Raw genomic sequence first — 17,514 nt, 5'->3', positions numbered from 1 at the left:
TATAGCTCCACTTTCAAACTGTTTCCTCCTCCAGTTAATGGTTGAATGCCTTTGGCCTGGTGGCAGATGCGAGTGCTAGATGTGTTCAACAAAACCTGGCAAAGATACTGTAGCTGAAATAGCTTTTAACAGTCGGATCACCTGAGAGTGAATAATTACACTTTACTTATCTTGAATGCTTTAGTTGCAAAGCTTCTCTATCACCCGGATTCACATGCAATCTCCTCCACTACCTAAGTCATATCAGTAACTTCCTATTCAGCCAAATCAATATTGGAAGTAGCCTTCTTCTGTTAACGTTACATATCCCAAAGTGCTTAATCAGCAGCTCAGTCTTGTGTCAACCCAAACCCCCCCCGTACTCGTCACGTGCGTTGTGATGTTGATGAGGGTCCATTATGGTGCCAGCAGGGGGTCCTTACATACTCTACAAGCCTGAGAGCCACTGAATTGGATTTAGCAAAGGATGACAAGGAGGTAGCCAGAACTGCTGGGTAAGGGTCAGTAGTTGAATTTTGTGAGGGTGTGTGTGTGTGTGTGTGTGTGTGTGTGTGTGTGTGTCCTGACTACAATTCTCATTTACTGATTTACAGTGCCACTAATGCTCCCGGTGATGCTGCTGATTAGATGGTGGCAGCTGGGCGAATGTTCTTTGTTTTCTTTCCATCTTATCTCTTCACCCCAGAAGTAAAATTGACGAGTATCTGTGTGTCAACGTTTCTGTTTTTTGACTTAAGGGAGCAAACTCTTAACAGAGCACATACTCTACACATGTCAGCAATGCAGAGCTAAACCTCTAGTTTAGTCCGCCCTTAACTCACATCTCTTTTTAGCCCTGTAATGGCTGCTGTGGTTAAGCTTTGGTGTGCATAGACTGCCTTTGCTCCTCTGTCTGTGGGGTTTTTTTTTTTTTGCAGAAAAGAGCCCTTGGGTCCATTCTATTTGAATCCTGAAATAGATCGGGAAGGCCAGGCTTGGAGAAAGCTGATCCTCCTGACTGAAGCTGGAAGATTCATTCACTCAGTTTTACTCTTATGACTATATCCTACTAATGATGTAGGGATGCAGTTAATCCCACAATCACCAAAAACCACAATGTAAATGGTTTGACCAACTTCCTGACATCCAATTGATTCTTTCTCTAACTTATCAGGTATTTGAGTGGAAGTCAAGACAGGTTGAAATGTTTGATTTGAGTAGGAGACCACTGTCTGTGGCATTACCCATCTCTAATAACCTAATCATAGGCACAGGGGTTGTTTTCCACCAAAACAGCACTGTATTATGACCCAGTGGTAACAAGAAGAGTATATCTTTGCACCTTGGGAGACTTTGTCTTATTGCACAGTGATAAAGAATGTCCTGTAGTTTAGAGTTGTTTTATTAGGCTATTTTCTGCCTGTACTTTTTTTATATATATTTGCCAGCGAATGCAGTGACATCTGCTTCTGGTCTGGCAGCTTTTTGCACTGGCCATGTTGTTTATTTTTGTGCAGTCATACTCTTGGATAAGATCTGTATAAGAAGTGTTTAAGAATGAGTGGATGGTAGACATATATATTATTACTGCTGGATGGTTGCACTTGCACTCTTGCAGATCACATTAAATGTGTCCATATGTCAGTAGTTACATTCTGTTGTGATCCAGGGGACCAGTTGTGCAATATCTGACTTGGCAGGAGCGGCAGGCTGAAGAACATCATAACAAGGGTTACGTTAAACAGGTTTTCAGAGTTTACTTGTATTCAAAATGCAGAGAGCCAATAAAATGTCTGGGCGGTTTTAGGTGTCATCGTGGATGGAATCCATTCATGATTTGGTGTGTGGTTAAAACTATGGCACTTTGGAAAAACAACAGTCCGCTTACGTATTGTTTCCTCCGTTGCTGTGCGGGATTGTGTGAGCTCTTTAGTAGCACACTGCAGTATTTTTTAGAGAAAGTACTTTCTGTAATGTGGCCCAAGTGATTCCAGGATTAATTTGAATCAGGTTCTGGTAATGGAACAGGATTGTGTTGTACCTGCCAGAGGGCTGCTCCTGTTTACACAAAGTTAAATTTACAACCACGTGACTGCAGTACTCTGCAGGCATGCCACTGCTGATGTATCCACTAGTGTAAGGGCAAAGTGATATAATTGATCGAGACTGACCAGTGAACACACATGCTTGTACAAACACACACGCTCTGTATCAGACCAGACAAGACTTGGTTCTTCTGGATTTTCTTGAGGTCTCTTATGGGATCAGTCTCGTGACACAGCTGTTGTGACCAGCTGGGTAGGCCATGAAAAGGGAGAGGGGCCGGCAGCAGGAGTCATGAATGTGTGCTGGTGTGTGATAGATTTAAAAACATACAGTAGGTGTGTGTGTTTGAGAGAGAGAGACAGAGAGAGAGACAGAGAGACATTGTGAGTAAGTGGGATCCTGGTGGTGTTGTACTGAAGAAAAGGTAACAAGTGAATATTGCCAGAGGGGGGAGGATGAAGTAGTGTTGCTGGGAAAAGTGAAAGGGGTGAGATAGTGGCTAACAGACAGATTTGAACAGCTGTCAGGTAAGTCACTCCTCAACTCAGCAGCACTGACCCCGCGTCACCCAACTATAAACCCAATTTCTTTATTGTGCAGATAAGCGTTGCCCTCACTTTCCTCCTGCTTCTCACCCTTCACATCAAGTCAAAAATCCATACATTTTGCACATGCAAAGTATATTTGCTTTCTTATTCCACCAAGCCTGACCTGGTTTTCCAAATAGTGAGCCTGTGTTGCAGACTGGTTCCTGTTTGTGCCAGGCAGGCTGTGGCTGTCCCACCAGCCCAGAGGCATGTGCCTGAACCTGGCCTCAGTTCCCCTACACGCCCTGTGTCCCACCATGATTTGTCCCTGATCTGGTGAAGAGAAAGAAGCATCTGTTGCCTTTTATGGCAAAGACTTGCCTGGGAGAACTTTACCAAGAACAGACAAAGCTGTGTGTGTGTGTGTTTTCGTCAAGACAGACTATGTACGTAACAGGGGAGGAGTGCTGGCAGAGAGGAAGTTTTCTTTTTCCTTAAGTAAACTAATGGCTCCAGAATTTCACCTCCCCTTACCACACAAATTTTCACAAGACGTGTGGGAGGAGTCGGTACAGAAATTATGAAATTACAGGGGGAGATTAGCAGGAAATAACTCAGTGAAATAAAATGTTTTCAGAAGGAAGAGGCTGGAGGGAAAGAAACAACCAAACTCAACCTTCCCTTGGAGCTCAACAGTTTTGCTTAGAGGAGCCTTTTTAAAAGTTGTGAGCACTGACGGTATCAGTGGATGAAGCGCGCTGTCCTTGGGTAAAGCTGTTTCACATGATGGAACATGTAGCTCACAGCACAAAACCACAAAGACCACATGAATCTGCCTGTGTCCTTATGAGCAGGAAGGTTTTTTTTTTCTTTTCTCTTTTGAGGGGGAAAGGAAGCAGACAGAGATTTGGAGAAATAAGGGAAATCATAAAACAATCATGGGAAGGAGCTTTTTAATTGGGAAGCTAAAGTGGCAGAAAGATGTCAATTATGAGACTGAGAAGCTTGTCTCATAATTTTGACCCTAACTGGTTGGTTATGTAAACTCATAGCCAATAATTCGAGCTTGAACAAAGACATTTTTAAAAAAGAAGATCAACAGAAAATATAAGGTGAAACTGAAAGTGTTATTCATCATTACCCAGCCGTTTAATCTGCGGTGACCTTCGCTTTTAAATATGGCCAAAAAAAAAACTCTTCCTGATTAGGTGTGTCAAGTACCATGATGAATCATTACCCATCAGATGAGAAAATGAGCAGCTGTGTCTCGTGTACGTTTCTCTATCGACGTGATCCTGCAGATCCAGAACATTTCTTTTTACATGTGGCTCAGTGGCAGTTTATTACTAAGCATTTCTCGTGACAGATAAATTAGAAGACAGCCGACATGTAAAGGGAGCACTCCTAAACATTTACAAAGTAAAGGGCTGCGGGCTCAGTGTGCATCCACATGTTGACTTGACTTCCCTTGTTTGCTAAAATGGAAAGCAGGGCGACGCTTCCTGGAAAGGCAAATTAAACACTGCTCTGGCCAAGAGGCCTCGTGCTCCACAGTCCTGTCATGTTTTGTAAGTGTTTATTAGTTCCCATGGATATCAGCTGGGCTTGTATCAATCTACCTCCTCTGCTCATTCCTTTCTCACTCCCCCCCTTTGTTCTGCCGTCTTCCTTTCTAACACACACTCTGGCTACATATGCACTGTGAATGTAATGAAAACATCCTGCTGAAAAAAGCATGCAGTCATGTCATCTTTCTTTCGGATTCATGAGTTAATCGTAGCAAAATGAAAACGTGGATGGATTTGGCTGGTGCTGAAGAAAGGTGTCCATCATCCCTCTTCATCAATCCTCTTAGAAAAGTTCTTCAGAGTCCAGGAGCCAGAGCTGCTGTATTTATGGGATGGTGGAAGGATTTAGGAGAAATTTGGGAAAGTGAGAGCCAAGAGCCTGGATCACCATGTTTAGACTGAGGGTGTGGAGAGAAGAGGGACAAGAACTTGAGAGAGAGAGAGATAAACAGAAACAAGGGTCAGCAAAAGCACAATAAATTCAGGGAGCAAACTAAAACTCCCTTGTTCCAAAGCAAACCTGCATGACGGCAGCTGAGGCTGGAGTGTGCACCATTAAGACTAAGTTGAAAAGTTGGAAGCAGGAATGGAGTTTTGACAGGATGAGGAGGATGTAAAACACTGAGCAAGTTACCTCTTGATTGCTCTAACCTTCAGAGTCACAAAAGAGATCATCGAGCAGTTGATTGCATTAACTTGCCCGGACAATGCAGTCTGTGTTTTTGTGTCTCATGTATCAAGCTTTTCAACCTTCGACCCCAGATTGCACTGCCTCCCCTGATACAAACCTGGAGCAGGGGATGAGGGGGAAGGAGAGGTTACTGGCCTGGAAGTGCAGGAGGAGTGTGATATGACATGCCCACGCTAAAACTAGCAGTGGAAGTACAAGGCACCGGGGACGGGCTGTCTGTGTGGAAGCTATAGACCCAACGTAAGGTCAGAAGTCAGAGTTTAGGGTCAGGTACAGCAACAGAGAGGTCTTTGTTTGGATGATGTATGTTGTTGAGAGCCCACCATCACAAATCATGGAAAGGGATGTCTTTTGCCATATCTTTATAACATTATCCAAGTAGATTTTTTTCCCATTACAGTATATTTAACATATCCCAAATAACTTCCCTGTTGGTTAAGTGGAATTCTATTGCTCAGCACTACTTCAGTGTCTGGTTGGATATTAGATGTTTTCACAGTGGCATCATGCTGGCCTGTCTGGAAAATTCTTAGCAAAGAGCTTAACTTGTCTTTAAAGTGTTTGCCTAAACACTGTAGAGTCTCTTCAAATCCTCCCTTTTCTTTATTTTATTTCATTATCCACTCAATTGTTTTGCTTCCACTAAACCTGTCCTCGTTTTTTTGTACATTGCAGGAAGTCAAAGACAAAGCCAAATGGAAAGAAGCCTCCAACAGAAGAGAAAAAACAGTACTTGGAACCGGAGTTCACAAAAATCCGTGTGGTGGACTTCGACCTCAAGGAGCTGGTGGTGCTGCCCAGAGAGATAGACCTAAATGAATGGCTGGCCAGCAACAGTGAGTGACTGTTATGACAATGAATATGTGCGTCTTGTTATTACCAGGCCTGTAGAGGAAATTGAACACAACTAGACGGCATTGTCTTAAAAGAATTCCTTATAGCTCACGGTCATGCAGACTTGGAAAAACAATTCCTAACAGCTGAGGAAAATTTTTACACAAGTTGGTATGCACTTGTCATCTGGAGACAAAAAGACGTTCCAGTGATGCTGGAGAGCCAAGTCCTTAACACAATCCAGACCTGGCACAGCTCTGAGTCCATTCCAATAACACCACATACACACTCACTGCTTCTTTAAACACTCGTGTGATGTGTTCTAACTGTTATTTGAATGTATAGTTTATCATCATGTGCATCATTTCTGAAGTTCAGTAAACTGACTGTGGTCTGGCTGCTTGACTGATGCCATGTTAGTTAAAAAAAATAAAATAAGTGAGAACAAGTGTTATGTAACATGTTGTTCCTTTCGAAAAATATTTGGATACTCTCCATCCCCCGACTGCACGCAAACACATGACAGCATTATTTATTACTGCACATACGATTGGTGAAGCCAGGTCGATCACCTGTTGCGCCTCAAACGAATATCTGAGTTTTGCCATGTCCAAACCACCCAGGTGCTCACATGGGAAAAGGAACAGAGCAAAACGTATTCTTTCCTTTTTTCTGGCTGATAAAACATTGATATAAAACAGATGGAACATTTTCATGTTAATGTTTTCCAGCACAAACTTTTAAAGTTATATAATTTGGCTTGTACCAGCTTGTATCCACAAGCTGCTTGGACCACAAACTTAAACACAAACTGAACGCTGCTCGGAGTAAATTGTTTTTAAGCAAATAAATAACGACTGGGGTTATTCAGTTCTGCTGACAAATATTAACCTGCTGTACTTTCACTCACTGCTCTCTTATTTGATGTCTATGTCAGGCAGGAACATAAGAGAGGAGTGCTATAGGGTGGTGCAAACGGCACTGTATCATTGGGTTTATTCCAAAAAAACAAAAAACAAAACCAAGACTTAGGGTTTGGGAGGAATCAAAAGTGAAGCCGTATATTACACCACAGCTACTTTTGCTTCATATATGTGATTATTTGCTCAACATGACAGGCCTTTTCGCAAACTGGAGCCCGATCAGCAGCAGCTCAGCGTAAGAAAGGCATTACAGAACACCATTAACTACGTTAACGTTTCCCAGAATGCTTTGAGTAAATTAATTGGTTTCCTGTCAAAGGAAGGCATACAGTTAAAGGAATGCTACCATACCAGAAAAATCATGCATATTTGCACTTAGCTAGCACACTGCACTGTATACTTTTACATGCACAACTTACAATAATGCTTTGTTTGCTGAATATTGAGCTGGAAGGGAGTTTCCCCTAATGGCAGAAAAACCTGTATAGGTTTTTAAGTGACTGGAATAACAACTTAAACACGTCAAAGCTGCAGCCACCTCATTTTTTCCATTCTCCTGTTCTGAAGTTCACACACACACACACACATGCTGTTCAAGGACGTGGTGACTTGATGGATTAGCATTTGCATGTGACTGTGACTGTTCCACCGATCATTGTGACAGATAATGGGCAGTAAACATCACTTTAAGTGTTGCTTCATCATCCATAGAAGACTGTGGCTTGACACATGTAGTTCACCTGTATGTTCTCACGCTTCTAGTCGAGCGTTGACCTCATACTGACACAGAAAACTGTTTAAGACTTATTCTGTAGTCATTGAGTCACTGAATAATGTCTCTCTCTCAATCTTGTCTTTGCTATAGCAACAACGTTCTTCAACCTTATCAACCTGCAGTACAGTACCATCTCAGAGTTCTGCACTGGGGACACCTGTCAAGCCATGACAGCCTGCAACACGTAAGTTATCTGCTCCGCTTTTGGTTTATTCATTGCTCACCCTGCGGAGCTGTATTGGTTTAGTCCTCAGAAATCGAGTGTCCCATTGGTTAATTCATCAGACAGTGCTGTCCTAATCAGCAAAGAACAACTGACAATGTAAAATCGGACACAATCCAAATACTGTTTATGTCTCGAAAATGTAAAGCAACACCACTTTAGCTGAGTCATGTTGTTGGCTGTTTATTTCGTCTTTATGAGAGAAGGATATTTGTGACACAGTCGACAGATTTTGTCCTTGAACACATTTGAAATGGCGAGGTGGTAAATGGATCAAATGCATACTCGAAGCATTGCATCTGTGCGTCATCATGTTTTTTAAAGGTTGGTTCACATTTTTCTCCTTTAGACGTCACTGTAATTGTCCTGACCTGTCCTTCTGTACTGTCACGTTTCAACCAGATCTGTTTGTAAAGCCATTCCAATATAGAAAAGTAAAAAAAATATTTTTTAAAGTTTTCACTGCAGCTGATATGAGGCTTTAACCGGCTGAGTTAGAACAATCTCCTGGGTGTCATTAATCAGAACAGAACACAACAGAACATTCTGTACAGAGTCATGGTGTAGCTTCACCTCTAATTCCCTGGGATTCATAACGACGCCTGAAGGCTTCTCTTATCAGTACTTTGACGTCACACACACTTCCAGGATGGATTCTTGTGGAAGGAGTCCATCTTCAAAATATGACTTTATTTTCCCAGACTGGAGCTGAAAGCTTATATCACCCTGAAGTCACCTGACGACAAATGATAATTCATTTCAAATAAAAGTGGGTCATGGCTTCTTTTTTTTTTTTTTATGTTTGGTTAATTGCTAACTGTGAGCAATGAAGCAGAGCATATCTCTGCACTATTTTAAGTGCAATCCTAGCATGAAAGTGTGTTCATGCCATGTTACCAGAGGGGAGGTGACTAACTGTAAGTGTTTAACTTAACTAGTTTGCCCTGTCAGGGCGGGGTGCAGTCTTTATGTGTGAGCCCTTGTCTTTGGAGAGAGGCCTTCATTGCCCCTGTGTACACTGAAGGCTGGAAAAACTTGATTCCCCGCACTGCAGCATCTCAACACTCACATCGCAGCTCTTTAACACATTACAGCCAGCATACGCAGTTGCCCACACACTCGCCGTGGTGCAAACTATGTCATTGACGTCCACGCCAAACAACACAACCATTGACGAATCACATGTGAGACATATTTGCTCAGAGAAAGCAACTTGTCACGTGTTTACTTCTTAGTCAGTGGAGGATTTTTTTCCCTCCACTGCTGTCACTTTAAACCTCTGCTGCTAACCCACACCCTGACAAATGGAAGACGATTTTGTATTTGTGTTAATCAAGAGGAAAAATACAAAATCCATACTTGCATACATTTAAGCCGGACTAAAACTCTTACTGCAAAAGCCATTTATGTTTGTACCTTCCTTTACTGCCCACGACCCAGAACCCCACCCTTTTCCTGCCTGTGGAAGACCTGGCACTCTGTGGTGAAAACTGAGTGAACCTCAGTCGCAGCAGAGTCAGTGCCCCTGCCCGAAGGCACAGCTCAGCACTATTTTTGGAAGAAAATGTTTCCATGAGCTTTAAGGGAACGGAACCATTTGGTAGCTATTTAGACCCATTTTGTATGGGTGGGTGGATAGATTGTGTGTGAGGGAGAGAGACGGTAATGTGCTTACCGTGCTCATTAGCGATGGGTTTAGAGCACTGGTTCCATTTTGGAGCGTGTGGGTAAAATACTGTTGTCATCTCTTTTGTTTCTCATTAACAGTGAGAACAGATATTAAGCATTATATGCTGTGTATTAGTGACCCAAGAAGGGTCAAGAAGACCAAGTCAAAGCAGCCAATTTGATGTCATTTTATAGAGTTGGAGAAATGTTAGCCTATCTCCATTCTCTGCTGTCACATCTCTTGCTTTCTCACCTGTTTACTGTGTGTGAGGCAAATGTATTTGTGGTTTAGGAGAGAAATCTGTTTACCAGACAATTAAAAAGCAACTTTCCACTCCCAGAAAAACGCACCGCTTCTCCTCTTCGTGTCGTCTCCGTGATGCCACTCCACATGTAGAGAATCACAGTAATGATCACAATAAATCAGTTGTAGTCTACGACAGAGGCCGAGACACGAAAATGTGTCTGAGTCTGAGAAGAGACCTTCAAACACTGGTCTTCTGCATCTCTTCACTGTATCACATGTATGGACCTTTAACATCAGATTTCATTTAAAGGATGGGGAAAAATAACATTTCTTAGGAAAGGTAACAATAGACACTCTCCAACTGAACTAAAACCCTTTGTACTCACTCCTTATGAAGACAAGAAAAAAAAGTCAAATATTAGTGTTTGTCAAAAAGTTATTAAAACCTAACCACATAAACCTCAGTGTGTAGCAGTATTATGTCCTGTACCCTGCTACTGTATATGGCCATAGTCTAATCATGTCTGGGTGAGTGTATGCAGTAGTGTTTATAGTCTGTCTCTGAGTGTGAGTGAGTGTATTGTAAGAGTCTGGCTGTGGTCAGTAGCTGCCCAGTGCCCTCCTTTAGGGTCAGTTATGTGGATGCTTTACATTCCTCTGGATTTGTAATGTCTGGCCTGCTGACTCCCACACACACACTCACACACACACACTAATAAAAGACTACATTTCATTTATCCACTTATTAAATGACCCGTCCAGTTCACGGAGAGCCTCGTTTTGTCTCTGTCCGGTCTCACCGCTCCTCGCTAATAGCCGCCCTGCTGCTTGATCGTCAGTCTTGGAGGAGGTGTCTGCTGACCTGTCCTTTGACTTTGGTTTACCACGACTCCGAGCTGCACACTTAAAATTCAGCTTATCTGGGTCACCTGCAGAAACACAGTATGTGAGTAGCAGAGGGCTGGGGCCGAGGCACAGCGGGGGGTTTAGTATTTGTTATTACAAGGAATTCAGCCTGTCAGGAAATTGGAAAAAGAAAAAAAGAAAAAAGAAAACAGATTTAAAACATGCTTTTATAGAATACCTGAATGTCACATGTCACTCAAAAAGTGAGACGGCAGTGAGGATATGGGTTTTCCCTGAAATGAAGCAGGTGATGTGTCGCAGGTCACCTGGTTGTTGTTTTCTCTTCCTGCTTGACTGAATAATCACATTTTATTTTCAAGGAAATGTTTGTATCCGAGCTACCAGACAAAGCTATTTATAGTTAATTGAAGGCAACATCACAGTTGTGTAATGACTTCCTGCTCTTCCTGTGTTATGTCTTTCGTAACGAGTGCATTAGAGGAAGATAGATAGATCAAAAATGTTGACTGGAACGCTTTGTCTGCCTCTGTCTTTCCAGAATATACTACTGGTATGACGAGAGGGGGAAGAAGACAAAGTGCACTGCTCCGCAATATGTCGACTTTGTAATGAGTCTTTGTCAGAAACTGGTCACAGACGAGGAAATCTTTCCTACAAAATACGGTGAGTGTCCCTCAGTTTGCAGGTCTGCTGGCTCTCTAAACCCTGGAGATAAAGTCATATTAGGAGCATGTACAGTAGTGTGTGGTTGTGCTGCCCTCTGCTGGTGTTCAAGGGTACAGTAAACAAGGAGGAATAGGGATGATGTTCCAATAACGGCATAAAATTAGAATATTTGTCTTTCACTTCATCTGCTGATTTATTCCTCACTTGATGATATTTCACATACTCAGTACCTACTACACAGTATGTGTTACAGATTATCATTTTGTCACTTCGTTTTAAAGCTGCGGTACACGATCAGTAAAAAAACATAATGGCTGTAGAAAGTGAAGGAACCTGAAGAGAGAAACACTCTTGGATTTGTTGTAAATAATGAAAAAGACTATATCACAAGCTCTATTCCTAAAATATGTTCTTTCTTTTTTTCCCTTAGGCAAAGAGTTTCCCAACTCCTTTGAGTCCTTGGTAAAGAAGATCTGCCGGTATCTGTTTCATGTGCTGGCTCACCTCTACTGGGCGCACTTTAAAGAGACGGTGGCTCTGGACCTGCAGGGCCACTTGAACACTCTATATGCACATTTCATCGTTTTCGTAAGGGAATTCAACCTGGTCGACCCCAAGGAGACCTGTATCATGGACGACCTGTCCGAAATCCTCTGCACCCCCGCCCCGCTGCCTGCGCCGGCCCCGGCCCCCTCCGCCCCAGCCTCGGCGCCCTCCCCCTCCTCACAAAACCATGTCACGGAGAGATGAGCGGCGATGGCGGTAACACAACAGCCTTGGGGGATAGATGATAAGTTAGAGGAGAGAAGAAAAGACAGCCTGGCCCCCTTCCTCGGTGTCAGCAGGACTTTAGAGACCTTCTACTACCCTTATATTTCGCTATGACATCAACCAACCAGCCACAAGGAAGGGGGGGAGGGTTTTCCGGGGGGGTTTGGGGTGGCGGGGAGGGGTTTGTCGCGCCAGCAGGAATTGGCGTGAGCGTTCCTCCCAGGGGCAAATCCCTCCCATCTTCTCTGCAATTTAAACTAGGAACAAAAAAGTATGTGTATGTTTTATTTTTGGTTTTATTTCTTTTCCTTTTGTTTCTTTTTGTTTTATTAAGTTGAATTTTTTGTTGTGGGTTAGGGTGTGTGTGTGTGCGCGTGTGTGTGTGTGTGTATGGGAGGGGGGTGCAGTGTGTCTGTCAGCCCTCCCTCTATCCTCTACCTAACATACAGTACAGGAAGGGGGCTCTGCTTTGCTTTGACCTACTATTGTACAGTGTTGTTGACGTGTGGAGAAGAGGTGTCTGTGCTCACCTGCGGGCTCGTCCTTCCCTCCTCCTGCAGCGACGGGAGGCGGCCCACGGCCACTGCACTGGCCAGTAGGGAGCCACGTTACCGCCTGATGAGGCGATACTAGCCAATCACTGTTTGGGTTGTTTATGTCGGGGATGATTAAAGCGCTTCCTACTCAGGACCTGAGAGAATAAGTCACTGCTGCCAGAGAGAAGTTGCTCTCTCTCTCTTTTTTTTTTCATTCTTTGTCCCTTGTTCTCCAGATTGTTCAGCCCTTAATGCGACAAAACCACGTTTAACTACACTATAGTCACATAATCACCCGGTTTTACCCGTAACAATCATGTCCCAGAGCCAACCTGTAGAGGGCAGCACACTCGTAGAGAGAACGCCACAGACAGAGAAAGAGGATATTAAAAGATTGTATGATGTGTAATCTGATCAGAGCGTGGATGCTTTTGAGACACAGTAGTCTGGTGTCCGTCTGTGGCTGAATCGGCCGTTGGGTGTTCAGCACAGCAGCGGCCCCTCAAACCACCGCCACCACCCTGCACTGCAGCAGCACAGAAGGACAAAGACATGAGGTAATGTCTGCAGGCCCACAGAGGGAGAGGTGGAGACGGAGAGAGGGGTGAGAGTGACGGCAGTGGAGCTGCTCTGCTGCTTCAAACAGACACCAGTACTCCCAGTGCAAAACACAACATCTTGTTTTGTTTTGTTTTTTTTTTGTTTAACCTGTCCCTATAAACTTGCTGTCTGAAAAGATTATCAAAGGAGAGTTAGTCCAGATATAATAACAGAAGTGGTATCATTACACATGTATAGAAAAATGCACAGTCTGCTTGGACTTTACTGTACAAAGAATCGCAAGCGGGTTCTGTCAGGCATAGCCTCTGTTTGGAGGAGGATGGGTTTATGATTCTCCTTTTTTATTTATTTTAATTCTTTTTTTTTGCAGGGTTCTTCAGTTCTGGCTCTCGTTTTTATGTATTTTAATTATTAACTAAGTTAAAAGCAATTTAATATTTTAAGCTCTGCGGATTATAATCTAATAAAAGAGAAATGCCACATCTGTCTGAGAGTTTTGTTTTTTTCTAAGAGTGTGTTTGTGTAAAATGATCAAAGCAACACTTCTGCAGGTCTGTCTCTGCTTGGCAGTTGTGTAATGTCTGCTGTGACTCTTGAGGAGCTTAGTCAACCTGGCAGAGAGGGTCAGATACTCCAGTTAACACTGTCCCTAGCTACTTTGATTATAGCATTTAAAAATAACCAATTACAAAACATGAAAAAGTAATTGAATTCGAAACAGCTGCTTTACAAGTTGTCATACAAACATATCCAGCACATGTGTAAAAGTGCATTTTTAAGATTTCTCATAAAAATCTGAAATGCATTGATTCTTTTTTTTTATTGTATTGATGACAAGCTGCAGAAAACCAGCGTCAGTGAAGCCATTTTAGTCCCCAGCTTTGTGAAAATACAATACTGAACAGTTAGAATATCACATTCATTTATTTTCCACCACTTCCATATGATGTCCAATAGTTTTTTGTTTAGTAAGAGGAAGGAGAGAGAGTCAAAAGGACTGAAAGTCTGCCGTCAACAAGAGCTCTGACGCTTACACACCAAACCGCCGTCACAGAATATTTCCATATCAGCACAACAGCTTCAAAGACTCACTACAGCATCACGCCATGACATTTTGAGATCTTTTAGTGGATCAGCATTTTCTTAAACCTCTAACGTCAATTCCAGCTGAGGTTTGGCGAGAGACAAAAAGGTCAGCAGTCTTTGACGAGGCCCACGTTCACACTTAAAATCCAATTAAGAGTTAACCTTGGGAGTAAAACATCCACAAAACACTTTGCATGAAACATTCTCCTTTATTACTCTTCCTTACATGCGGTCACTTCTAATAATAATTATAATAATAAAAGATAAATGATGTATTAATTCAAGCAGAGGTTCCTAACCCCTGGGCTAGGGACTGACTTGGGTTAAACTAACCCTGAAATTATCCTACTGCAATGAGCTTTGCAAAAAATGTTCCCCCCTCAATATACAAAAATAATTATTATATATCACAAAAGAACCAAATCAGTATAAGGCTCTGCAGCAGAGTGGACATCAAACCCAACATGACGGCACACAAAGACACACTGTCTTTGAGAAAAGAGGCTCAGTGTGCAAATTGTTGCTAAGTTAAATATTCATTTTAGTGGGTTTTGTACAGTGGTTGCGGTTGAATTATACTTTTAATATGTAAGATATACCAATGAAGATATGATATGACATGCAGACCCTGCATTTATTTGCTTCTCCTCAGGTTCTCCTCTCTTTCTGAGCCGTAGCTGCAGCTTGTTGTGTCAAACAGAGAATGTTTAGGCTGTAAATTATGATTGTGATTACAACACTTTGTTTGTATTTCAACTAATAACACACCATCTTCATTTATCTGTTTGAAGAGACACGTGTGTAAGATACACAAAAGTTACCTTTAGTGTCTATATTTTAAATATCTCGTATATAGCCCCTTTAATACAATACATTTCTTACATACAGTTCCTGTAATATGACATGAGTAGTAGATTATATCAGCTCCAAAAGGTTGGGAACCCCTGGTGTAAAAGTCACATCTCTAAAGATTCAGTGCATTATGACTTTGTACAGTTTTCAATCTCACCCTGAGTAAAAAAAAAAGAGGAAAGAAATAAAGAAAAAAGAACGATGACGTGTGTGTGTGTGTGTGTGTGTGTGTGTGTTTTATAACTGCATGGTTATATCAGTGTTTGTGTTGCTTCTTTATCAAATAAATAGGATGACATTAACTCCACGATTGATTCGTTCTTATACAAAATGCTGGCAAGGTACACCTTTGTCTTCCGTTTGTCAACGCTCAATCCTAGACCTGCGGACCACCGTGGAGGACCGCTGCTTTCTCACGGACGCCCGCAAGGTGACGCCCTCGGTCAATTTATAGCGAGCTATTCCACCTGCGTGATCCAGCGACTTGGCGCTGCAGCACGGAGTCGGTACCTTCACGGTGTTGCCAAACTTGGAGTAGTCCACCGCGTACATGCCGTCCTCCTCAGACACCGTGGGCACGAAGCGCTGTCCCCACAGGATCTCCTCTGCCACGTACGAGGTCCTGGCCTGCGTGGTGATGCCCGTGGTCTCCACCACCCCCTCCAGCACCACGATGACCTCCAGGTCGTTGTGCTGCAGGTCGGAGGCCGACAGCTCGTACATGGGGCTGTCCTTGTCGATGACGTGGCTGATGATGAGCGGGGACACCAGGAAGACGCCGTTGGTGCCCACCGGGTTGTCCATGTGGATGTCGATCTGGTCCAGAGGCACCACCTCTCCCTCTTCGCTCGTGGTTCTCTTCACCACCTGCATCCGCACGGTGGCGCTGATGATCATGCTTTTCCTCAGGTCACCGATGCGGATCATGAAGCACAGTTTGTTGTTTCGGACGGAGATGACGGCGTGTTTGCTGAAAATGAGCGTCTCCGCGCGCCGGTTGGCCTGCGCAGTTTTCATGAAGATGCAGCCCAGCATGATGGCGTTGATGACCAGGCCGACGATGTTCTGCATGATGAGGATGATGATGGCGGAGACGCACTCCTCCGTGATCATCCGCGCACCGAAGCCGATGGTCACCTGGACCTCGATAGAGAAGAGGAACGCGGAGGAGAAGGAGTGAATGTCCGTTACGCACGGGACAAAGTCGTCTCCTCTTTGGTCCAAGTCCCCGTGCGCAAAGGCAACGAGCCACCAGATCATCCCGAAAAGAAGCCAGCTGCACAGGAAGGACATGGTGAATATTATGAGCGTGTAGAGCCATTTTAAATCTACGAGAGTGGTGAAGACGTCCTGCAAGAATCGACCCTGCTCTCGGATGTTGGTGTGAGCTACATTGCAGGTGCCGCTCTTTGATATGAAGCGAGCTTTCCCCGCTTTCGCCTTGAACTTGGGCTGCAGGACATCTTCAGCCAAACGGGTCAGTAAGTAATCCTCAGGAATGATTCCTTTCCTGGACAACATAGCGCTCCCATAATACGCAGACACGGGCTTTTAGCTTTGAAGTCTCTTGTCTCCTGCCGCCTGGAGGACGCGTTCTCTCCCTCCTCCTACTCACCCTCTCTCTCTCTCTCTCTCTCCTGCGCCTCTTCCCACAATTTCGCCCCTCGCGCAGAACTCCTGTTGTTGCCCGTTTTCTGGAGGTATGCGTGTGCAGCTCCTCACGTTCCCTCCAGATCAGGCGCTCCACAACCGAGATGTCCCATGAGGAGACTCTTCTTCCAGCCTCGCAGCTGCCGCCGTCACTCAACCACTTTGCCCGAGCGGGCGTATATTTGCGCCACCCTGCCCACTTCGGAGCGCGCACCGATAACTGGGACAGTTACCTAAAGTTGGAAAGATATTGACAGTTTCGGAATTTCTGGTTCAATAACGTGTAAACGAAACGTTCTATAAACATAAGCGTGGTCTCTTCCCAATCAGAATTGTGTACTCAATTAACTACAGTAAAATTTTCATCCAAGTGATCGGAATTCCGCGCTGGAAGAATAACATGTGCAGCGGTAGCGAGACCCAGGGACCGTCTGCAAAGTGCGTCGCTGAAAACACGAGCTCGACAAAACTCTTAACTGTAGTGTTACAGAAACCACCTCGGGCAAAGATATACTTCCCATGGTCACACTACACATATTATTTTGGACAATATATGATTCAAAAAATTTTTGGTGAATTTTTATTTCAAATAATTTTCAATAACTTTGCTATTCTACATTGTACAGTCACCAAAATCACCTCATACAAATATGACCTTCCCATGGTCATACTAAAATTCATATTTTGGACAAGCAATGCTTGTAAACAATTTTACTGAATTTTTAATTTATTACATTTTGGTGACAACGTATTAAACTATGACATATTGGTGACTTTTTGGACGACAAACTAAAGGTATGTCGTCTAAAATGTGACAAAAAAGTCATACTCTAGTGTGTCGTCCAAAATGTGACAAAAAAATTCATAGTATAGTATGTCGCCCAAAATGTGACAAAAAGTCATACTTTAGTATGTCGTCCAAAATGTGACAAAAAAGTAATAGGTTAGTATGTCGCCCAAAATGTGATGAAAAAGTAATCGGTTAGTATATCGTTCAAAATATGACAAAAAAGTCATACTTTAGTATTTTGCCCAAAATGTGAC

General features: G+C 43.3%; 2 protein-coding genes across 5 annotated transcripts in view; one reads left to right on the top strand and one right to left on the bottom strand.

The window, feature by feature from the left end:
* The window catches only part of mob2a (MOB kinase activator 2a), a 59,847-nt gene extending 46,485 nt beyond the window's left edge, over positions 1-13,362 (top strand). For all 4 annotated transcript variants that reach the window (XM_044018952.1, XM_044018950.1, XM_044018951.1 and 1 more), the window contains exons 2-5: positions 5,487-5,647; positions 7,434-7,527; positions 10,887-11,011; positions 11,445-13,362. In XM_044018952.1, the coding sequence (XP_043874887.1) occupies positions 5,487-5,647; positions 7,434-7,527; positions 10,887-11,011; positions 11,445-11,764 (700 nt within the window). In that variant the 3' untranslated portion in view covers positions 11,765-13,362. The remainder of the gene's footprint in view (positions 1-5,486; positions 5,648-7,433; positions 7,528-10,886; positions 11,012-11,444) is intronic.
* Positions 13,363-15,042: 1,680 nt separating this feature from the next.
* On the bottom strand, positions 15,043-16,571 carry kcnj11 (potassium inwardly rectifying channel subfamily J member 11). Its single transcript, XM_044018948.1, has one exon. The coding sequence runs from the start codon at positions 16,339-16,341 to the stop codon at positions 15,184-15,186; it is 1,158 nt and encodes a 385-aa protein (XP_043874883.1). The 5' UTR covers positions 16,342-16,571; the 3' UTR covers positions 15,043-15,183.
* Positions 16,572-17,514: the final 943 nt, after the last annotated feature.

The sequence above is a fragment of the Solea senegalensis genome, unplaced genomic scaffold (genome assembly GCF_019176455.1).
Source record: "Solea senegalensis isolate Sse05_10M unplaced genomic scaffold, IFAPA_SoseM_1 scf7180000017798, whole genome shotgun sequence".
NCBI lineage: Eukaryota > Metazoa > Chordata > Actinopteri > Pleuronectiformes > Soleidae > Solea > Solea senegalensis.
This window is presented reverse-complemented; position numbering and strand designations above follow the sequence as displayed.